This window comes from Argiope bruennichi, chromosome 5, assembly GCF_947563725.1.
Source record: "Argiope bruennichi chromosome 5, qqArgBrue1.1, whole genome shotgun sequence".
Classification (NCBI taxonomy): domain Eukaryota; kingdom Metazoa; phylum Arthropoda; class Arachnida; order Araneae; family Araneidae; genus Argiope; species Argiope bruennichi.
Window position 1 is genome coordinate 112,431,916 of NC_079155.1, and position 25,889 is coordinate 112,457,804.

General features: G+C 26.6%; 1 protein-coding gene across 1 annotated transcript in view; it reads right to left on the reverse strand.

The window, feature by feature from the left end:
- Positions 1–492: 492 nt before the first annotated feature.
- Positions 493–25,889, reverse strand: part of LOC129968515 (E3 ubiquitin-protein ligase NEDD4-like) — a 37,294-nt gene continuing 11,897 nt past the window's right edge. Inside the window, exons 5-22 of the mRNA XM_056082484.1 lie at positions 22,845–22,895; positions 21,530–21,636; positions 18,548–18,650; positions 17,284–17,477; positions 15,524–15,668; positions 14,810–14,857; positions 14,538–14,672; positions 13,863–13,961; positions 13,537–13,591; positions 13,346–13,404; positions 13,100–13,165; positions 11,265–11,494; positions 9,751–9,872; positions 8,339–8,409; positions 7,207–7,376; positions 6,482–6,710; positions 4,876–5,045; positions 493–3,537 (exon numbers count right to left, since the gene is read on the reverse strand). Coding sequence (XP_055938459.1) covers positions 3,435–3,537; positions 4,876–5,045; positions 6,482–6,710; positions 7,207–7,376; positions 8,339–8,409; positions 9,751–9,872; positions 11,265–11,494; positions 13,100–13,165; positions 13,346–13,404; positions 13,537–13,591; positions 13,863–13,961; positions 14,538–14,672; positions 14,810–14,857; positions 15,524–15,668; positions 17,284–17,477; positions 18,548–18,650; positions 21,530–21,636; positions 22,845–22,895 — 2,157 coding nt within the window. The 3' untranslated portion in view covers positions 493–3,434. The remainder of the gene's footprint in view (positions 3,538–4,875; positions 5,046–6,481; positions 6,711–7,206; positions 7,377–8,338; positions 8,410–9,750; positions 9,873–11,264; positions 11,495–13,099; positions 13,166–13,345; positions 13,405–13,536; positions 13,592–13,862; positions 13,962–14,537; positions 14,673–14,809; positions 14,858–15,523; positions 15,669–17,283; positions 17,478–18,547; positions 18,651–21,529; positions 21,637–22,844; positions 22,896–25,889) is intronic.

The following is a 25,889-nucleotide window of genomic DNA, read 5'->3' on the forward strand; positions in this document are numbered from 1 at the left end:
GAAAAATGACTGCCAGAGGAAAAATATTGTACAATGTGCTAAAAAAGCATTTTGAAGAATAATTTCTGTGCTTTTTCCTTTTATGTACCTAAATAGACAAAATAAAACAGCCCCAGGGGTAATACCAGAAGGCCACAAAATATAAATTCTTAAATTTTGCATTGTAAAATTATACAGCAGAGGATGCACCTAAAAACTTGGCTTATATGATGTTGAAAAGCATCAGTATTTAACAAATGAATATTCTTTATGTATTCTAGAGTTACACAGTTAAAATACAATAAAATAAAAATAAACACACTAATTCTATTCATGTAAACGTTTTCTTTCAAGGACTATGTTGAAGAGAATTTCTTTAAATGGCTTCTAAATGAATTCATTTTGTTTTATTTCTCCCACAATAATCAAAATAATTTTCCAGGTTCTTTGAAGAATGTACATACTGTATACAGTAAAATAAACACAAAAGATCATAATTAAAAAGTCAACTTCTTTGATATATATCACCAATAATTTATTTCAATTAATGCACCTCAAAGTAAACATATTGAATAACAGAATGCTGTGATTAACAACACATCTTTTATTGATAAGGCACATTACCTTTCATACAGCTCTAGCATTGAAGGGGAGTACAGAGCAGAAAAGAATAGTTGGAAAGCATAAATCATGTACAGCAATGGTTTGGAAAACACAGAAAAAGCATTCTGCTAACACATTCCAGGAGCTTCAGAAGCAAATGGCTTCTCATTCACATTAAAAAATAAATCTTTTACAGGTTGTATTTTGATCTCAGTGTAAAGTTCTTCTACAAAATTACTCAGCAACATCTAACTTCTATGGGAATGCTGTATACCCATCATTGTTCTCACACAATGCATACATTTCAAAACAACAACTATAAGGATAAGTATGCTTTGATACACCAAGTTTTGATGATTTTATATGAATTGACACAGCCTTCTTCCAATATCTATCAATACTTTCAACAAGAATGTTGTGCCTTTTACTTTTTGTTCTGCTGCATAATATGCAATTTATAATTATATTCATGAAAATAAATATGCTTTGGAACAAATTCTTCAATGATTTTTGATGAACAAAACAGTCTTCTTGATAACATTTATTCATATAATCATTAGTCTTAGGCAATATTCATTTTATGTTTCATATTATTAATGTCCAACTTCAATATGACTCCCCAATGCTGCCTTCATTCAAAGTACGCATTTCTTAATAATAGTGATAAAAACATTTTAAAACAAAAATCTAGATGATTTTCTACAAACTGACTTCTTGGCACCATTCACTCACATAACTGCTTATCATAGGAAAAGAACGCACGAACCACAGCCAAAAAACTCAGGAGTATTTTTTATAAAGCATTCTTTCAGATTTAAAATCCTCAGAGATTGCTTGAACATTTCAAACACTTCTTGGCTGACATAATCTTGTATATGCATTAATAATATTGCACTGCATAATTAATTTATGACTAGCCTGAAATGAGCTTGTAGCAGTTGAAGTGTTAATCTTAATTTAAATGAATAAAAACATAATTCCTATTTTCAAATATTTTGCAAAATTTACATTGACTTGCATCATAAACAAAAGTTAAATTGCTAACAAGTTTTCAGAGAAATTAAAAAAAAAATATTGCTATATATATATTGCTAAAAATAATATGCTACAGAACATTACACTGAGATAAAAAAAAAAGATTTATACTCTAAAGAATAAGCAATCTAGTTTCAATTACTCCAAATAATGTGACCACTTTCGAATCAAGAACAACAAATGATTTTTAAAAGAAACTTTGTCATCATATCCTTCAAAAGAAAATATCTATCCTGCTGTCCTATTATGGTTCCTTTGTATTTCATATAAATTAAAGTAAATTAAGATAATACATATTTTTTTTAAAGATTCATCTAAAAAGTATTCATGTAAAATATAAAAATAAATTCTTAAATGTTACAAGACAAGTTGCAGATAATTAATAATACATTTATAATTTTCAAGATAAAATTATTCATATTTTAACAATAATATAAAACTACCCACCTTATGGCACATAACACAGTGAACATATAAACTATATACTGAATTAACTATAAAGAAAAGACAATACAGAGTTCTGAATATTTGTTCAAAAACCTTAACACACAATGTAATAACCTGCAAAACATAAATAAATAATTTCTAAATTCCCATGCAACAAAATAATTTTGAAAAATCATTTTCATCCCAGAGAACAAAAAAATTTTTTACAATAACTGGCAAATTTCATTTGATAAAGAATTCAAAAACTAAAAACATATTCAAAATTGATTGAAACAGGCAAACCAATCAATTTCTATTTTTTAAAAATTTCTAATCTATATCTGTCTAATTACCAAACTAGCTAATATCTTTCACATTCTATTTCTTTCATCGGAAGTTGTTTTCGTTTGATTATTTTAAATCAAATTCATATTCTAGAGGCTTTTTCAAGGTTAAAAGTATGAATACAGTCTGTAACTATAAGGCTTTAATGATGGGAAGTATTTATTCCCACGATTTCAAAGTAATTCTGTAACTAATAAACCACTTGCTAAAAATATTTCAGATTTTTTTTTTTTATATATATATAAAAGCAATAGAAAAACCCTTCAAAAGTGTGTAATAGCAGAACACTAGGCTTTGAAGAGATGAAAAAATTTGCTAATTCAGCTAACTGCAGATTTCTTTTTTTCCCGTTTTTACATTTGAATACATCTGTCATTGATGGAATTTCAAATTCCTTTTGACTGCTTTTACTAAAGTAAAATGTGATTAAATCATCTAGTAAAAAGTTTTTCTCCTGATCTAACATTTCTGCAAAATTTTATATAAATCTAATTGGGCCCGATTCACGAATATGAGGGAAACAAAATTTACACATCCAAACAGACACAATGACTTTTGCAGAAGTGCATACCATTTTCTCAACAGAAAAAATCATTTATATAATAAAAACACCACTACACTGCACCAACAAAGAATATAGAGCTCTGAAATCATAACACACACAAAGAAGCGAACTATAGACCACACATCAACCAATTGAGAAATTAATCCATTCATAAACATTTGAGCGAGGATAACAAGAATAGGTATGACACAGAAGCTGCACACTAACATCCAACAGTGGGAAAGGAATTTGTACAAACAATTAATTACACATCATTGCATATAGCTCGCACATTGATGAATGCACGAGTTTGTATAGCAAAATATTAAGAAAAAAAGACATTCATATATTGGAAAATATCCTAAGCTATTTCTTAAATTGTTACATAATATATACACATTTTTAAATAAAATAGTGTGGAATCCAATTATACATCAGTGTTGAGCTCGGGCAGGCACACATTTGGAATTTATATGTTTGCACCTATCAAAATGTACACAGATTAGTCAACACCACCAAAGGTCTCTGAACCTTCAATGGCCTTGATGAGTCGGTCTCGCAGCTCTTGGTAGCTGTCATACGGAGGAAGGTCCAGACGGTTGAAGCTGAAACAACAACTCAGACTGAATACATTTTTCATTGGTAGACTGAAAATAGCATGCTAATTCATTTAACTTCAAGATTAAGTAGGCTGCAAAACAAACTGATTTGGATATATTTTAAATAATTTCTTTATATTTTTTAATACATACTAAATTATTTATTTATTTACTTATTAAAAACGCCAGAAGATTAGCTATGATGCCATTGGATCTCTAGCCTACCAATATTTCTGAACTTTTACTTACTTACAAGGAAGGAGACAAAGCCATAGTAGATTTTTTAGATTATTTTATATTAGTTTTCTTTTAATAACTATACAATCATATTTTCACTTGCAGCAGATAAAAGGCAGATCAATCTGATCACTCATTTAATATTAATATTTCACTAATATATTGAAACAACAATTAGGAACAGTCATTTGATGATTAGATGTCGAGATCTTTAGCGTTCACAGTGAAATACTAAAGATATATAACACAGTTTAATTTGTTAATAGTTGAAGATTAATACAAAAATAATTTCATTAGAATCTGGAATAAGATCAGTGATAAATTTGAACTTCAAATTTTATTGCCATTTTGATGATTTCAGTGGTTTGCAAACTTTATTTTCTTAAGACCTTATTGATTAGTACTTTTATTTTGCAATAACTTTTAGAATCATAGCCTTACTGACTTTTAGCCATCACTTTGTGCAAATAAATATTATTAATATTGTTTAGGAGTTAGGTTAGATCCAAAGACCAAATTAATTTAATAACATTTGAAGAATTTATTCTCATCCTCGCATTTTATTCCTTCTTAATAATATTAGTTGTATGTCATATTATATGAAAACAGCATTGAAATCATTTTGCACAAAATTACGATGAAAGCCAACAATCACTTGCTATTATAATCAACTATTCAAATAGAAAATGATTTCAATCATTAAGCTTGTTTCATACAGCAGAATTTCATAGTATTAAGTTCAAATAAAGACAGTTTTAATTAAAATTAATAAATTAAATTTTCTGATGCATTTATTACTAGTAAATGTTTAAGACGAATTTTTTCCGCAACATCTGTATTCACAAAAGGTTTTCTTGCTTCAATACTAAGCTTCTTATTCTTATGCAGGTTAATTAAAATTAACATAATTTTTTGAGCACACAGAGGAAGGGGGGGGGAATCACACCCTATATATTTATATTATTTATTGCCTTCTCTCATAACCACCATTACTGTCACGCACCTCTAACTGTTATATTGAATACCCTGGGGAGATATGCAAATTATAGATAGAAAACCTCCGCTTTGGATCAAATAACAGAAAGAAGCAAAACAAGTTACACTCACCATGTGTGTGATCTAGGCAGATTATCTGTTGTTCCCCATTTTTCAATAGTGAAAAGCTGAGGACCATTGCTGCCATAAAGTTCTTTAAAACCATTCATAGGGACACGAGAAGTACCAGTGACAAACTGCAGCAACCTTGCCCTCATCTCATTAGAAAAGGACATGACCATCTGAAAAATGTGTATCTTTTATTATAAAATTCCAAAATAATATGAAAATATTTTTTATGTAAAGCAATTGTATAAATGTTTGACATTTTTAGAGAATAATTATATATTTATTATCTGACACTTAAAAAGAATAAATTTTTAAAATCGCTGAATTTAAATGAATTTACAGAAAAAAAACTTTTTGCATCATTTGATTTATAAAGATAATATTTTATTTACCAATGAACTTGAAAAAACTTTTAAAAAATGTGAAATATTACAAAGAAAGATTTCATACATATGATTAACCTTTCTCTTAATTATAAAGCACAATCATGTGCATCATAACTCATATAATGCGACATTAAAATTATTCAGATTATTTTAAACACTAATGTTATACAAGCCATAAAATTAAGTATCTTCAATTTTATAAACAAATTACCTTATTTTTCAATAATAGCTGTTTGATGAATTTTTAATGAAATTTAATTTCACAAAATCTAAATGACAAATCAATAAAATTACAAAAAGGGCATTTTTAATTAACAAGATTTATTTAAATTGAAGATTATGAGTTTGTTCATATACATGCAACATGAAAATATTTATGGCTATTACTTAAATGGTTACTATATCAATGCTTGAATCAAATATGAAAATGATTTTTATTTTTTTCTACTGGATCAACTTTATTTACTTGTGAAATTTTAATTTTATTTTCAAAGACAATATATTGCAAAATCATCTAAGTTTATTCAGCTTTCAAGAATATTTGAATTGTATAAACATCAATGACCATAGCATTGGCAGCTTCCATTTTTTGATATATTCTCTGATATTGATTTTATTCATATTCTTGTAATACTTCAAGAAAAGTTCTTAATATATTAAAAAATACTTTAAAATGTTATATAACTTACCAATAAATTAACTTAACAGATTAAAAGTTGCATATATACAACCAAGTTTTTATCAATTTAAGTAGAATTTCACTCAGGATTTTAAGGGAAAAAATAGTTATAGAAAATGCAGAGCCATCAAGAATAATTGAAAATCTATATTTTAAAATCATTCCCGATTATTATGAAATAAACAATTAAAGAGAAAACAAAAGGAAAATTACAACTAAAATAATTTTTTCATCAAATAGGGGGAAAAGTTGCTATTCATAGCTATTGAGTAGGCATTTATAAAAAAGATAAGGAAAACAAATACTGCCATCTGACTAGTTGACTTAATAATGAATCTAGTTGAATAATGTCATCTAATTATTGGGTAAATCATTATTTTTTTTTACAGAGTTCTTAGGAATGAATTTTATTTTGAATAGTTTGATAATAACGATACACAAATCCACATTATTTTTATTCAAAAACATTTAGCATCATCTAGCTTTCACCTTATGGGCAGAATTTATTTTTACAAAGTAAAAAAATTATAAAAAAAACACTTACTCTCCAGAACCACTGAATAACAATGTGATTTGCATGATAGCTTCCTTTGTAAACAGTGTTTTGTTTCCAGTCTTTTACATCTATTTTGCCAATGCCACACATCAAGAGTTCTAATTCATTTTCATCAAAAAGCTTTATCAAGTGCATAGGAACTACTTCACCAAATCCTTCAAGGAAAGCATTCATTTGGGGTTCAACTCTTGATACAAATCTCCACTGAATGACTAAACTGAAACAGAATCATCAAACCATTTATTAAAAATAATTACAAAGGAATACTTATATTGCACGCTAATAATAATGCATAAAGTGCACTGAAAATGTTTTTAAATTTTCATAACCAATGAAAATTCTTATTTAAGATAGTTAATACAGAAAGTTTACAAACTAGCTAAAATTTGAAATTAAACTTCCATTGTAAATGCACAATGACAGTATTTAAAGTAATTCAATAATGTTTTATGCAATAAAAGATTTATCTAAAATTTTATAAATAGCTAAAAAGTCACTTTTCTGTAATATTTTGGGCTAATAGCAAAGGACATTTAGATAATGCAAAAATATTAAGGCAACTTTAATATCAGATTTTCTTATCTCAAAATAATCTATAACAGATCATCTTATGTTAGAATTGTCAAACTATGTTGATTTATCAGATATGAAAGCCTTAAACATAGATCTTTCTTTGTTGTATAAATTTTAAAGCATAAGCACACAATTCTTACTTAATGTACTCCATTTTGTTTTCTTGCGTAACAGGTATTTCACTCCCATTTGGTTTGAGATCTCGTTGCTGCATCTGACCAAACAAATCTTCATCTATGGAAAACCTTAAGTCCAAGTCAGCAGGATCATTTTCCATAATCCATAACAGTGAATTATAATACTCTGAATCCTAAGACATAAAAAAGAAGTAAAAAAACCACAGAATAATGTGTGACTTTAAAAGCTGATGCCCACTGAATGGGGAAAAGGAGAAGAGTAAAATTTTCCATCATCAAAGCTTTTTAGTATTAATTTAAGAGAAAAACAACATTAATTCTTAAAGAATACAACAACAAAATCATTGATTTATTCTTCTAAAAACTGCAAGACATTTATTCAGAGAAAGAGGTTATAAGAAAGTGAAAGGTTATCATTTTTGATGGTAAAATTATTAACTTACGAATAAGAAAATAGAAAGGCTTAAAAAGTAGAAATGAACTGATAAAGAAAAACAGATTAAGTTTGAAGAATTCTTTTTTTCACAAAATTAACTGTAGTTAATATGGTAACAGAAATTATCTGTATTCATTTTATTTTTGCACATAAGAGAGCAATTTCTTCTATCATGCAATCAAAATGTTGGTAAATAAAACAAAGAATATTATGGAGAGAGGAGGAGTTGAAAAGAATGCGCACAGAGCAGAGGATATTACAAGCTTTGGTAAGAAATCAGCAGCTTGTTGTTTAACTCCATTATATATGACATAAGTGAATACAATTTGTAAACATTCATTAGAAATCCCAAATATTGCACTTATATTTAAAACTGGTATTGTATAGCTAGGAATAAATCTGTAATATCCTTAGCATTCTCTAACTTGGTCATTTAAATGTGGTACTTTATATTATGTACAAACAAATGCATGAAAAATAAAATAAAATTACTGATAATGTAGTATTTGCAATTTAAAATATCAAAAACATGGCCAAAATTTGAAGACTGGAAATAACATAACAGATTTTAGATTTAAAAAAAAAAAAGGTTTTGGAAAACAAAAATATGGAAATGGTTTAAGTTATAAAACTATAATATTACATGGGAAAATAGTATTCTTAAAAATATAGTTACGTCATTACAATCGCTGTACTTACCACTGATTCCATGTCTTTAAGGCTAATAGGTTTTCCGAGCATCATTTTGTAAAAAGGACGAATAAAAAAGGCTAAAGATAAGAAATATCTTTAGTATCAATATTTTAAATCATACGGATAATAAAAGATTTGACCACAAAATAGTTCTATCACATATAAGAAGTAAAAAATAAAATGTATATGTCTGTCATATCTGAATTTAAAATAATTATATTAATTTATTAACTTATTTGTAAAAATTTATGTAAATTAATTCTATAATTTTACTATAGCAATTTTTAAATAATATATTTTTAAAAATACTTTACTTAAAAAAGTAATTACTTTCGGAAATACAAAATGCTTTTTACAAACAGCCCACTCATTTTTTAAAATTATGTTCTAAACTACTTTCATGCAATCTTAATTACAATATATCAAAAAATGCTGAACAATATATATATACATAAGTAAAAGTAGCACAGAGTTGCATAAGCATATTAAATTATTTATTGGTACAAATGATAACAGCAAAAACTATTATATTTGATCCCAATTTAGTAATAAAACCATTACTAACTAGCTGCCTAATAGTGTTTTGCTTTGATTTTGAAATTTCCATGAACCTTCACTGGAAATTTTTTGTATTTGAAAACATCATATTAGATATAAATACGGGTTAATTATATTTAAATTAGACATGCTTTAAAGAATTATTTTAGTTACTGAAACTGATTTAAAAAATCAGTACAAAATGCTAATCATCTTCCACTCATAAACTGACACTTTTTATCTTCATTTTTTGATACTGAAAATCTACACAAATCAAATTGTTACTGCTTGTCCATTATTTCTCAACTTAATTTAAAGCATAAAGACTTAGTAACCATTATACAGTTATATTAAGTGCTAAGATTTAAATAACTCGGATGTTGTCAAATTGAAACTCATTTCTTTATAGAAAAATTGGTAGAAAATCATTAAAAAACTTTTTTATAGATATATATATTTAAAGATTATTTATAATTTTAAATATATATTTTAATTATATATAATATTTTTAAGGCATAGTAAAATAAAAAATAATTAAAAGATTACTTTGGAATTCCTTGTATTAATTTAAAATTAAATAAAAAAACACACATAAACACAGAAAAAAAAATTAAAATCGAAACATTTTGATTTCAAAATTTTATTAATAGGTTGTTTTTTTTCTTCGTATGTATATGTCATATAATATGAACAGTTCTCTTGAACAGTTGAAAACTGTTCAAGAGCATGGGACTATGCACTGATATGTAAAAGATAAAACAAAAAAGAAATAAAATGTATTCAGGTTTGAATTATAGAGTCACATAAATAAGACATTGGACATAATAGGTTAAAAAAAGGAAGTTCATCAATGTCCATAATACTGAGAGACAAACACTTACAGTCCAAAAGTTTTCCATGGTAAACAGCCATGCCTGCTACTCTACCAATGAACTTAAAATACGATAAATGGTCTTCATTGCAGACACCTGAATTGGGATTGATCTGAAGAGTATAATTATCTCTGAAATAAGATAACAGTGTTTCTATAACTTATTGAATTGATTCAAAAAATTCTAAGAATAAGTCTAAAAAGGATTATATATTATTTCGATGGTTTAAATCTTCCTAAAAATCATACATATTTCTGTATCTAATTTATTCAGTATTTTTCTTACAAACTTAGCTAAAATATAATCTGCTATAAAAAGTTAAAAATATTTTGTCAGATAGAATATAAAATATCTAAGTGTTATTTGATAAGTGTTACTTTTAAGATACAAACAAATCATTATTATAAAAAAACTGAAAACTTTCCACCCAATATGATCAAAAAACTTAAAACTGGCTTTGCATTATTTGTAAATGCAATAGATATTTTTATGTAAATAAATAATTACACATAGGTGAAATTTCTTTCTTTTTTAAAAGCCTAATTAAAGAATTTCCTATTATAAAAGTCAACAAAAAATCATTTTTCCTTAAATTTGGTAAAAAATTTGTTTTTCTTTTCATTTCATAAATGGACAATTTATCTTTAAAACTTCATGAATATAAAAGCTATAAATTTTCAGCAAATAATATCCTAATTTGTTTCCTGCTATACTATAAAATCAATGATATTTTTTTCCCCTTGAAAGATTAAATTTTATAAATGTTTCCATGATAAAAAAAATAATTTGAATTTCCTTATCAAACATTTTATTGCAGGAAACATTACAGATATATTTGAAAGTTTATATGAAAAAAAGGAGCAAAAAAAAAAAACTTGGGAAAAATAAGGTTCCATGAATGTTAAACAGTTTCACAAAAGAGTCGCACATTGCATTTAAAAACATTTTATCGCATATTAAAGGTGATAAAATAGGAATAAAAATCATTTATTAAATAACTGCAAAAAGTTAAAACTACTAAAGATGCAATTTTTAAGTTTTCAGAGAAATGCAAAATATATTTAACACTTTATGGCAAAATTGAGTAGTGAACATCATATTTATTTCTACAGATTTTATTTAATGTTAATAACTGAGAACAATCTGTTGCAATTTAGGATCCAAGTTTAACTAGTAATTTAAATTGTTAAATTTAAGCTCTTTATTAAATATATTAAAAGGATTACATGGATAAGGATTCTGATAATTTTGAAATGTATGGAAGTTTGGAGAAGTAAATTCATGCTTATCTGTCAGAACCATTGATTACAATTAGAGCAATAACATGGGGAAATTTTGATAAAATTTATCATAAAGTTCAACCTCAGCAAAAATGCACATTATATATTTTAATCAATCAAAAAGAAACCACCTAAATCTATATTGATATAATTGCAGAATTAAAAGCTTCTTTAGAAATATTCATTCATGGATATGGAAGAAGGGATTACAATACATAGGCTTTAGAAACGTTAAATACTCACACAGCAGAATATTCAAATAAGCCATAGTAAGGATTGAACATCTCTTTAGATAAAAGGAAAAACAATTCTCTAGAAGCACCACCGTAGTCTAAAACTTCTTCTCCATCAAACTCTACCCACAGCTTTGTACGCAGAATATCCACTCGTGTCACAGCACTGATAATTCGATAACAATCTTCGAGGATGTTTGCACGACTCACTTTCAATTCAAACTTTCCAGAGACATTAGCCTATTGAGGAAAGAAAATATTCAATGGCCCCCTTAATTTTTTCCCAATGTTTATTGAATAAACTTTCACATAATGTATAAATAATAATGTGCACATCTATATGATCTTTGTTTATAAACTCAAGTGAAGAAGACTGAAGAGTTGACACAATGAGGAAGTCACCTGCTACATGAAGGAAACCAACAAGGAGAAAATGTCGACCAGCAATTAGAAAGTCTGGAGGGTTGTTAATTCAGCCATTAACTGATTGAACTTGAATGTTGATTTTTATGCCAATACATTAATTTATATATATGTGTGTGTGTAAATTTATATGTGTGTGTGTGTAAATTTATCTGAAATATAATAGTGCTCACTGATACACTAAGTTTATGCAAAAAAATTAGCAAAAATGAATGAAGATGAAAGTGTTGAAGAAGAATATGGATGACACTAATCAGAATTAAACTGTCACGTAAGTAGGCGACCAAAGATATTGTTGTGATATAGTCTGCAGGAACCAAAAGAATGCGAGAAAGATTGAAGTGACACTTAAAAAAATGAAGACAAATGCTTGCCTTTGCTTCTGAAAATAATTTTCTAACTGAAATAAAATTCTTATTTTTGTCTTAAAAATTGAAGCACATCAATGTCTAATTTATGCACACAAAAGTGTTGAATTTATCACAATATTCAGTACATCAGTTTTAAAAGAATATTGGTGAAGGATTACATATATCAATACAAAGCATTTAATTTTTTAAAAAGTGCAATTTTAAGAGTATTTCTCCAGAGGTGCATAAAGCACTTTTCATCTGTTTCCAACCCTGAAGTCTACAGAATCAGAGAAACAAGAAGGAAGCCAGGAGAGAGATTCATGAGGAGAAAAAGTGAACCAGCAATCTAATTAGTTCACCCTAAACTTCATTAGTTCACCCTAAACAGAATGAATTTTCATATTTTAATTATTATCAATATATTATTTTTGTATTAAACATGCATTATTCCATTTAAGTATGAGTAAATATATTTACAACATAATAGTAAAAAAAAAGAATTTGCTTCCTCATCTGAACATTAAATAGCGCAATATTAGCAAGAAAATTAACAGAAATGATGGTTTAAAATGAAGAGAAATGAGGATAATGTAAACTCTATTAGAAGTGCTTAGTCACAAAAATTTTAGCGTATCAAAAATACCAGAAAGCTTAGACAATTAAATCTTCCTTGAAAGAATCAGTTATCAAAAAACGAAATTAATCAATAAAATGCTTAAGAATTATTAACCAATAAAAAGCCTTAAAAAGTATATATTAATTTCAGCCTTTGAAGCAACAAAATCAATTGAATTGATACACTTCCCTTAAAAAATTTAATTCTAAAGTTATAAATTTGTGAAAATATTTATTCCAAGTCTAAAATTCTTTTTATAATTTATCATCAAAATAACTGTGGCAAAGACAGTTCTAAAATTTTCTTAACTATTTTGGTACAATACAAAAATTAAAATATATGCATTCAATAATTGAATTTTGATCATTTTCTTTTTTTCCTTTTATTGATAAAATTGAATTTCTTAGATGCTAGATACATCAAAAATATAAACACATAAAAATGTGAACCTACTGGTTTTGGCAACTTGGCTTTTAGATATTCATACTTTCTTTTATAATCTCTAGAGTATGGAACAGCCTGAAAAAAAAAAACTCATTTTAAAAAAAGAGCTTTTAAAAAAAACTACATTCAAACAAGAAATAATTATTATCAAATGAAAATTTTATAAGTTTTACAATAGACAATTTTCAATACATTCAATAGTTTTACAATAATTTTCGACAAATATCAGTTGTATATAAAATAAATTGTTCTTACTGGCCCTGCAATGTTTGGATTGTTTAACCGAGGATCTTCCCACTGAGTAATTCGAGAATCTAAAAAGAACATAATTTTAAGTCTCTCTCTCTCTCTCTCTTTTTTTTTTTTTTTTTTTTTTTTTTTTGCAAATAGAAACAAAAAAGATTTAATATATATATATATATATTGATCATATGAACATTACTTACTGTGATCAATAAAGAATATTCTCCCATCTGTATGGAACCTTTCTTCCCAACCTTCCTGTAAATAAAAGAATTAACAGATCTCAAATCAAACTAAGAAAATTAAAGAGTTTGCAAGAAAAATTATACGAGATACATATACAATATAAGTTATGAAAAAAAATCCACATTAAAGCATAGAGCTGAAATACACAGGTCATAAAAATATCAATAAGGCAGTAAATTTTCAATTAAGAAAGTACAAAGACAAAAAAATGGAAATAAATACAAAATACAAGAAAAGTGGAAGATTTGCAACAAAAATGGGTACTGATCTACAACACACTTACAGGTAAGGGACCAAGATCATCCACGCTGCTAAAGCGAGGCCTGTTTGGCACATTGCTTTGATTAGGCAGAATGCTAGGCTTGCCTGTTCTAGGATCAACCTGAACAACAAATGAAATTTATCAGATGAAACACATTTTGAAAAACAGTCATGTTTTTTTATTGCACATTAAGAAATTAATAAAAACAACTTTCATTTGTAGAAATATCAATGAGATGTTAAGCTTTAAATTGGTTAATTAAAAATATTCAAGGAATATTTTAAAACCAATAAAAAAATATGCATGTTCAATGGGTAACAGTTTTTGAATTCAGCTTTTTTAAAAAACTGTTACTATCAGGACTATGCTTAAATACTGAAATTCTTCATCTCCTGAATAATTAAGAGTCAAAACATGCTATCAGCAAAGTAATAAAACTTCTACTCATCTATTGCTTTTAACCACAGAAAAAAACTTTAGGAAGGTTAAAATAACACTTTCATAAGCAAACAGTTAATAAATTAAACTTTCAAATATATAACGGTAATAAATAAAGATGTAGTAAAAGGAATAGACATTAATCTTCCAGGAGATAGAGAGAAAAAAAAATTTCAAATTTGCACTTCAAGTTATTAATTTGGCAATATAAAGCCACATTTTAATTCAATAATTTATTATACAAAACTATATGCTTACCCATGTTGTAGTTTTGGAATTATGGTCAATATAAAAAACTCTACCATTAGGTGCAACTTGCATTGACCACCCTGGGGGTAATCCTTCAGTTGAAGATTGATTTTGGCTACTCTGACGACTTAAACTAGCAGTGGGCTATAAGAAGCAAATTATTTCATGTATATGCTGACATCGAAAGAAATTTGTATAATATTTTATAAATGAAGTACATTTATAATAACAAATGAAGAAACAAAACAATTTTCAAAGAATTTAAAATATTTGTTTCTCACCATTGAATGCCTCCTGATGTTAGGGTCAAGCCTTTGGGTTTCAAGCATCTAAAAATTCATAGAAAAGTCAATTTAAAAATTTATTAATAAATGTTCTACTACGTTCATATTTAAAATAATACAAGAAATATAAAAAAATTTAAAAATATTTTTATTATTATAATTATATATAGTGTAATTATTATTACATATAATGTAAAAAATACATAATAAGTATTCTACTTCATGTACCATAAACAAATATACAACACAAAATTATACTTTAATTACATTTTTTTTTAATGTGTGTGAGCTCTCAAATTCAGGCAGCTCTTCATTATAGGCAGGGAGGGTATTGAACATATTTAAAAATATAAAATCTAAAGTTTGGCATACCAATTCATTTACTTAAATGGAAAAAGAAAAAGAAGAGGGGTGGGGGACTGAAATCAATGAAAAATTATTAAATTAAAATTAAAGTTTAAAAAAAAAACTTTTATTTGCTTTCGATAAGAGGAGTCCCTGAAATATAATTAAGAACAGTTATTCTATTTAAACAAAAATTGTGAACTTCTTACTGATTTAGAACTATGACAATTCTTCATCGCTTAAACAAATTAATGATAACCACACCTTTCAAGAATTAGAGAGTTAATGAGAGTTCAGATCCAGCATTTTCTGAAAATAGTTTATAAACAGCTCAATATTTATAAATATTTATACTCATGCCCTTACAGTTCTCAATATTTCAGCATTGTCCCTAGGCTGATGGTCTGGAAGTGAATCGTCTGTATTATCAACACTGATGTGAACACGACGTCTGAATTCTTGTGCTGATTCCAAACTACGCTGCTGGGCTTCTTCTGCCACCTGCGTCGCTCTAAGTAATTATACAAAAGTAAACAAGTGAGTGCAATTTCATAATTCTGTAATAATACAGTCTTAATTACAAAGATTGGGAAATAATGTTTGATTATATAATATAAAGCACTAAATGTTTTAACTTTCAAGTCACAATTATTTTGATTCCTAATTTCAACTTAGAGAAACAAAACTATTAAATGAATGAAAAATAATTTTTGATCTGTAATTCTATGTTTAAAATTTGAAATCATACATCTCCAACTACAGATATATTGCAATCCATAGATTAATATTAAAATTTTATATTTTTTATGTATATTCATTTATTTTACAAAACATTTTCTAGTTCCAAATATGAATTCGTTTTTTAAAAACCTTCTCTGAATGTCTTCATTTCAGTCAACCTGTGTAAATGAGGTTCACGGTTGAAAGCTAAATTGACAAAAAAATATTGCCGAAAAGAGAGATAGACAGAGAGAGAATATTTAAAAATAAAGGGGAAAAAAACTAGAGGAAAATTGCTTAAACAAAAATGAAATATGTAGACTAAAAGTATTTCAGTCAAATCCAAATAAATTAGGAATTTTCTTGATCTATGATTTCTAGCTGGAATAATAAATCAAGATAACTGTAAAAAAATTAGGTCATTTTGAAAATAGATGCTTACAAAAATTTGTATGTAAGAGTATGTGTTTAGAAACAGTGTTCATTGTAGGTAAAGTTCTAAAATATTAGTTGAAAATTAAATTTCAGTTACAGTAAAATTCAAAGTCTTTAAAAAAAATCTCAGTCAAACATATAATAGGTTTTATACATTATCATTTAAAAATCCCATGGCAAATAAATGAACTAATTCAATCATTTCATTTTAAGTAGTTACTTAGCAGTATCATATATCATTTATTTCTACTATCTTAGTATCCACACTGCCCTCCAACAGCTGATTTTGTTATTCAAATGGTATTTGAACTCAATACTTTTTTTTTCTGTCTTAAATGATAATGATTTCTAGTGGCAAAGAGCAAGTTTCCAAGTCAATTGCAACAGTTATTTAATTTATTTATTTATTTTACATTTCGATTTTGATGCATAATTAATGATTATTTCATGATCAGAATCAGAATTTTTTTCTTTTAGTTAATTTAACCAATTCATTTGTTTTAATACTAAATAGTTTTGCAGACAAGGAAGAAAGAAGAGTAAAAGAGAAATATAAAAAATACGACCGAGAGCTATAGATTTAAAAAAAGAAAATGAATGCACAGTTTGTCAAATCCTTGAGGCATCTGTTAGTTCAGATTGTTCATTATTTTACATGGATTTATAAAGAATAAGTTAGTTTATATGGACAGTACATTTTAAAAGTGCATTCAACAGTAAATAATTATTTCGTTTAATTCAAATAATTATTTTGTTTTACAAACCAGGACTTGTAATATTCTGATTATAGCAGTCAACGACTATATCATAAAATTTCATTTGTAAACATGAGTCAAAGATAACTACTACAATAATTATAGATAACGGTCAGTTCAGAAACTTGTCATTTGTTAGGATATCATTTATATAAAAATTTGTTTCAATTCATGAGGAATATTTTATTTCTCACAGAGATAAATAAAATTACTCACCCTGTAGGCCGCTCCCACTGGGTTGTCCTTGCAGCATGATTGACATAGTAAGTCCTGCCATTAGCATCTTGCCGCTCCTCCCATCCAGGCGGGAGAGGGGAATGATTGGACGGAGGGGTGGACACAGTTACTGGTGAAGCTGGAGACTCCTCCACGCCTGCACCTTCATCTGCATTCACCATTTCCCAACCAGACTAAATCAAAATACTGGATTTATATCATGCTAAAAATTCAGAAATATCCATTTACATGAAGATATAAAATTTCCCCAACTCTCTCCTTACTGATTTTCCTCCTTAATTAGACTCGTAGACCCACAATAAGCCAGCTCAAAACATGTTCACTGATGGATTTAGATTTCAAAAATACATAAATGAATTCCCAATTCCTCCAATTTGCGCAAGCAAAGTTAATATTAGCATTAGGTAGCACTTGAAAACTGTCAAGAAATGCTTTTATCCATTAGACAAAATTATTTGTTAACAATAAATAATAACTTGCAATATGTTTTCACTTTAACTGTAAATAAAGAATATCAGTTAATTACTAATATTTGAAAAATTAGCTAATAAAAACTTTTTTTTTTTTATCCTTTCAGAAACACTTAAAAACTATTTATAATCTGTGTATTTTCTGTAGATGGTTCAAGGTCACATTTTCTACCCGCATTACTAGTACCAGACAACCAATAACAAGATATAAAATGTCACCTTGAACCGCCTACAGAAAATACACAGACTATAGTTAATTAAAAACTAATACTTATAAATGATTGAATAATACAGCATATAAACATGTAAGTACATAATGAAAAGGTGTATATGGATATTTATTTGCATTAGTGAAGTCAAAAATGGCAATTCTTGGTTTCTATCAATAAAAACCTCATAAACTATTATTTGAATATTTTTTTTAAAAAATCTCCATTGAAAGATTTCACTGGTTAAGAAAAATTTAAATGAATAGAGAAATATAATTTTTGTCATTTCTCGGTGATTAAAATTTAAATTTGTAACATCACAATATTTTATTGCTTGGTATATTAAATAACAATTCACTTGAAGGAAGCACTTTTTTTCTTTACTTCATATAAACTTTCATAAATATATTAAACTAATTTGATTAAATTTCTATACAAAATATAGAGAATGACAACCAATAAATCTGATAAAACAGCAAGGTTTTACTATTATAGTCAATTATGATTTTATTTTTAAAATTGAATGTTCAAGAATACAAAAAAACTCTCAGTAAATACACATACTTCAGTTTCCTGTTGGCTTGTAGAATCATCATCATCTTCAGATGCTCCAGTTGATGTATAGGCATGGTAAATTTCCAAATGTCCTTTCACTCTAGACTTGTTGCTTTAGGGGGAAAAAAAAAATGAAAACTTTTTAAGGTGGAGTGAATGGTAAAAATAATTTAAATTGAAATAATGGAAGATCATTTTTTATAAGAATAATTATTTAATTCGTACAGGCAATCAATCATATCAATATACCTTATTTTATTATATTCAAAAATCATAATGTTTTGGGAAAGAGATTAACATCAATGCAAGCAAAAATAAAATATCACAAATAATATAAGAAAAATATATTTCTTGCTTTATTTGATCTTATCTCTTTTCACCACCCACCTTACCCAGGAGACACCTCAATTATGGAGATGAGAACTTTCCAGTACGGTAGTTGTTTCTTACTGCTCTGATGAGTAGTGCAAAAAAGTTGTGGGGTTGGCTATCCCCTACCAATGATGGGATGTACCTCCATGAGAGGCTTGTATAGGTCCAAAATTTGGCCTTTTGAATTTAACCACAATCCTGCCTATGCTATTCTAACATTCCAAATCATTCAGATTTTTCTGTGTGCCTTAGATCAGGTCAGAGAAGTTGTCTGTGATGATCAAATCTTGTTTTTAACTTATTTTCAGATTTACGTTTTTACCAATGCCATATTAAGGCTGCCTGGGTTCATTGTGAATGGATTTTAACAAATTCAATTAAAACTGATTTTTAAAACAATGCCGATATCATAAAAGAAAATGCATTGTCAAATTCGTACACATTTGGAGAAGTATTCTGCAGATTTTATAAGAATTAAAAAAGTAGCTTTCATATTTTAACTAAACAATTTTTGGAATTCACGTAAATTTCAAGGTAATTAAAAATACCATCAGGAAAAAAATATTTCAAATACATTACAAAAAATCAGTATATATGTAATTATTTATTTAAGCTGATTACAAATATCTCATTCTGAGAATGGTACCTTGACTTTTAGTATACAATATACCCCTTCTGCAATTCTAGTCTTTTGTTTCTCATTTGTATCAAAATTGTTAAGTTTAAAGTTATAATGGTTACAGGACAAAGACTTGTAATCTTTGTTTCAATACATTAAAAATTCATCTTCTGCATCAGTATGAATAAAAATATATGTATCAAGTAATCTTCTAATATTTATTTACCATTATACACCTACTGAAAGCATCAGTATAGACCCCTTAGACCCATCAGTAGGAACTGGGGGGGTGGGCATGGAAGGCAGTCTCAAGGGGTTTCATCAGAATGAGAAATTAGTGGATATATACCATTTTTTTTTAAAAAAATAAAATGCCATGAAGGGACTAAAAAAAAAAAAAAATGCCCCTTGCACCAATTATATTTTCTAAGCTAATGAAGGCAAAATAACATTATGCCTTGAAAGCCAATTACTCTTACTATGATATTAAAAAGATTTTTTTCTTCTGTTTTTATATATCGTTAACAGGAAATCTTTAAGATATTTCTAAATTCTTTTTAAATATAATTTTGCAGCATTTTTTTAATGTCAGTTAACATTTTACTTTTTTAAATGAGAAAAAAAAAATTAAGATTAGCCTTTTTTTTCCCTGCAGTTTTTATATAAATAATTAGGAATTATATTCGTGAAATGCACCATTATTTCCAAAATTGAAAATACTGAGTGTAATTGTGAATTTAAAATAAAACTTCAAATTCAATTTTTAAGAAAGAAATGCACTTATAAGTTATCACTTCAGTTGCAAGATGAATAAAAAAATTACACATTTCCTCAAAAATCTAAATAAAAGTTACAAAATTTTAAATACCCTTAATACCAGCACATTTAATACTAACACAATTTATACACATTTAAATACTCAACACAATTTAAATGCATTTATACTATACACTTAATATATATTTATATTGTCAAAGTGTGATAAAAACAATACATTTTTATAACTGTTATTCAATTATTTGTGGCAAGATAATCATTATCAAATTTTAATAATTAGTTTAAAAAAGACCACAATCTCAGTATTAATTTTGACTTCTAATAGCACCATCATACTATATAAGAATTTTTCACAATCACCTTGATCAACTCTAAATTTAATTATTAGTACATTAGTTCAAAAATTTAATATTTACATCACCTATTTCCCAAATAATGTTTTCAAATTATGAGATTTAAAATTTTCAATATTTGATTATAGTGCAAGGTTTAAGCTTTTGCTTTCAAAGTCACATTAAAGTACTTCCATAATACAGATGTATACTTTTAAAAGCAGAAACAAATAGAATTATAGCAACAGAACTTAAAACTAAATAGATTCAGTTTAATAAAGCTTTACAGTTAAGTATGGAAGCAATAAGTGAATTTACAAGTTTAGTGTTTATAAGTTTTAAAAAATGCTGAAAATAAGCAAACTAAATTTTTTTAAAAATTATTAAATCTTTAAAAATTGTCAGCATTAATATTTTTAAAATTCTACCAAAATATCTGCAAACAACAAACTATATTTTAACTTGTTCAGTTTCAGTTATCAAATGAATAATTGCACTATCTTGAACAAATATGTATCAAAATAACTGAAATTAAAATTGTCATTAAAAGCTTTTCTCATTTATTACATAGTTCATTACTAACTAATTACTCTGCTATAATCTTCCATCTACTTTTAAAAATACTTTAAAATAAAACTGATTAATTTCAAATCAGTTTGGTAATAAAATAACCATTATTTCTTTAGAAAGATGTAAATATAATCAATTAAATTAATTGTTATGGCTGCTGATGAAAGGCAGAAAAAAGCTTCATTTATTAAAAGGAATCAGTAAAAAAATATTTTACGTACATAAGAAATTAAGTCACTTAAAATTGTGGAGGAAAATGCAAGAATACTATTTTCTAAATTATGCATCTAAAGGTACTAAGAATTTTACAAGAAAACTTACCTTCTTGGTCTAAGGATATAATACTTGGCATTAATAGTTCGGCCAGGTCTTTCTGTAGGAATGTTGCGAAGAGGTAACTCGACTAACCCAAGAAAATCATCTCGAGTCTAAAAAAGAGGAATATACATATGTACAAATATAATTTTCAATTTCTACGGCAATTTTTGTACACTTCAAAATGCAGATTAAAAGATAATAGGTATTTTTGTTAAAATCATTCAATTTTTTTTTAAATGATTTTGAATCCACGATGCAGGTTATAACTATGAAATCGCACTTCTAACTAAGCATATAAACTTTTAAAAATGAAAGGCCAACTCTCTCCTTTCCCCATCCTTTATTAATTCCATTCAACGAAATTTATTACACTTAATATGGTGTCAGTTATAGCATTAATGAAGATGATAATTAATGTGATTCAAAGGATTAACTGATTAATATGAGTATTATTAAAAAGTATTTATCTGCAATCATGTATCAAACTATTAATTTTCACTATAATTTTAGTCAAAATCTATTAATTGAATCTAATTACTTAAGTAATTAATTTTTTAACATATATTTTAAATACTTTCTAAAAAGACCTAAAAAAGTTAATAGCATAATGACCTATATTCTATAATTAAACTGCAATGAAGGAACTCATTTTTTAAGTGAAGAGTATATATTAAAATATAAGAGTGGGAAAAAAATTTAATCATTATTTGTAAATAGAATCAAAATTGTTAGGGATCACATTAGGATAATGTAAACCTGGAAAGGTGGGAGGCGAGGAATTAGAATTCTTTATACAATATTTTATTTGATTTATTAACAGACAGTATAAAAAATTAATGAATGAAGATAAAATTGTTTCAATTGGATTATTATGTTATGAATGTTACCCACAACAAAATGTTCTGACAGTTGATTTTTAAAACTACAGAAGAGCAGTTATGTCTAGAAATTATTGAATTTAATTGCATTGATGTTCTGTTTCAAAGTAACATTAGGGCTGTTTTGGGACAGACCTCACAGTTTTGAATTGAGGTCACATGACAACTGAATATTAAGTAAAAGAAAGTGGGGCTATATTTTAATGAGTTTCTGCAATATCTACAGTGAAGTAACCTAACCAATCCATAGCAAATGTGAATACAATGTCTATGCAATAAACATTTAATAAACAATGAAAAATAAAATCCTTAAATACATTTGCTTAAAAATATTTATTTGCACATGTACTTTCTGAAACAATATATATTCATATTAATAAATTCCTTAAATAAAAATTATAAATGTCTTAAAGTAATTTAAACTTAAAATAAACACTTACTAGTCTGTTTTCATCAAAAACTTCAATTTTTAATGTTTGGCTGGGTTTGACCTAAAAGTAAATTAATGCATTATATATATACATAAAGAGAATTAAATTATATACAAAACAACAGTAAAATGCACCAGTGCAGAATGCATTAAAAAATTAACATTCAATAAATAACCTTACTATAAATAAACTTGCCATGTTTGATTATCTTACTGCAAACGAAATAAAAAATTGCAATAAATATTTGGAAAAGAAGATATTTCAGTTTAATACATGAAAGCTAAACAAAATTACTTTCATATGATTACTAAGAAATTTTAAATTATAGAATTGAAGTAAAATTATAAATTATGTAAACTGAGCTCACTGATGCATGAAATCTTCAATAATTCAAAAACTGAAACATTCAAAGAAATAAACAGTGCAATAAATGAAAACAGAAAGATAATGAATTAATACAAATATTTTGGTATTAATAAATTTTCATTTTTTTTCTCTAAATATACCATTCTTTTAGTCATTTTTTACTTTATGTTATTACTGCAATATTAGTTTTCGGCTTTATTCTTAAAGAAATTTGTACATCAAAAGTAATGATATTGAAATTAAATTTATACTAGTTTTTGTTTATTTTTAGGAGGGGGGATTTTATGATACGAGAGCCAGGATTCGTAAAACTGCGCCATTCAAATGTTTTCAACAAGACTGGTGCACGTTTAAAAACCCAAAATATACATCCTTCACAATAATACAAACACCAAAGTCTGAAATGTTACACACAGGTTAAAAGAACAAGATAAAAAGTTTTTTTAAAATTAATTCAAACATCAAAAAGAATCCTTGAAATAAAGAATAAAAGAAAATTATGGTAGTCTTTTCACATAGTGCCTTGTTCCTCTATATACTTGCCATGAAAAGCAGTACTAAAATTGAAGGATAAAAGATTTTAACATTTACCCATCGAAATGGGCCTTTTTTTTTCAATCTTTGTTTGAAAATACCTTGATCAAGACAGAATCTAGTACGAGGAAGTTTTTTAACACTAAAAAAAGCATTTTTATTTATTTATTTTCTGGCTAGTAGTCCTCTGTAATATAGCTTAGTGGAAAGATTGGTGCTCAGTATGGTTACAGGGCTTGAGCCTACAGAAGAAGACTCACTAGAAAGTGTTGTGGTATTACTGGCAATGTAAAAACAGGAGACAACTTCATTGAATCAGTAATGAATATATCATCCAAAATTCAGTTGAAATCATCCAAAATTCAGATAGTTGCTCTCCTCCAGAAACGTAAAATTATTTTTGGTTCCCTTTAAAAAAAAAAAAAAAAACTTTCATAAATCCCAAGTGGTCCCATGAATAGAATGATTTGAGGACCAGTTTAAAAGGAAAAGTTGAGATTTTAGAAGAATCAATGTTTGCAGGTGATTTTTCACTGAATTTCAAATTTATTGAGCTATTGGCTTAATCAGAATATATAGCAAAAAGGAGGGCAATGTAATATCCAAATCATTCTGGGTATCAGAATATATTTATTGAATTTTCAGAATGAAGGAATAAGGCATTCAAGTTTTAGGAATCTGATCAATAACTGTTTTATGAGTAATAACAAAGGCAGGCAAAGAATGACACAATGAACATGGTATTTTCATACAGAAAATAAGGAACTTTCTTCCGATAACGTGAGCTGGCACATCATCAGATTTGAAATGGTGGTTCTGAGCAATTCAAACATCACAGCCACTCTTGCAGATTATGGCTTTCTCTTGGGTCTGCCCAATCCCATCAAGCTTTCCTCAAAGATACTTTAATATAATTGGGATTTCATAAGTTATTGATGATTAATTGTATTTATAAGTATAAATAATAATTTTTATCAATATAAGTATATATTTGATTTGTTTGCAATGAAAAATATATTGATGAAACAAATGTAATAAAATCAAAATTTGATCTTAAACATTTTTTAAAAAATACCTAAATTTCTAAGGGTAGAATTTGAAATGAAAGATGAAAAATTTTTAATGTGCCCAAACTTAAAAAAACTATACTTAAAAAAAAAGTTTAAAAAATGGAAATTTTGGGTGATATTCCAAACAATAAAAGACTAGTTCTATTGAGTCCAGGTATAGCAATTTATGGTAATAAAGAGCATGATGTGCTAAATGTACTTTACACAAACTTTATAGGAAATTTATCCTTTTTAGCTTCTAGAACAAAACTAGATATTAAGTTTGTTGCAAACATTTTATCTCAACTGAATAATAATCCATTAAATACTCATTGTAATCCACTGTATCAAGTATTTTGATAAATTCTAAATATTTCTAATTATGCAATAGATTTAAGTCAATCTAAAAGTTTTGTTTTCACAGCAAATATTTAAGCCAGTTGGACAGTTTATGCAATGCATCATAGATCTATCAATATTAGGTCATATTTTCAAGAAATATTCTAGTTACATGGTATGCTTCACAACAAAATGCACAGCTAAATCAAGAATGGTAGCTGAATTAAAAGCTTTGTTACAAGATGCAAATAGAAATTGCATGCTTGGTTAAAAAGAATAATAAATAAATATTTATTTTTGGAATTGCCTATCATTAAATCTAAATTATTCTGTGATAATCATAATATGTGTCATTCTAAAAAATTTAAAAAGAAAAACCCACAAATTAAATACATGGATATGTATGATTTTTTTTTTTTTTTTTTTTTTTTTGTAAAAGAAAAGTAGATATTGAACAAATCAACTTAGTTTATGTTGCATATAAGAAAGATGTTGCCAATACTATGACAAAAAATTTTCACATGATAAATTGAGATTTGATTGTAATTTTTTAGTTTGTAATCTAAATTAATAGAATCAATTCTTAAATCATGAAAAAAAGTTATATAATTTTGCTCATTGTCTTTATAATTTTTTCGTTATTTAAAATAATTTAAAAATTTCAATTCAATGCATAGTTTTTGTTTGCAAGTATTAAAATTGAAATACTGAATTGTTTTTGTTTAATTTATGGAAGTTTTATGTTTATGCCATAGCAAATCTAGAT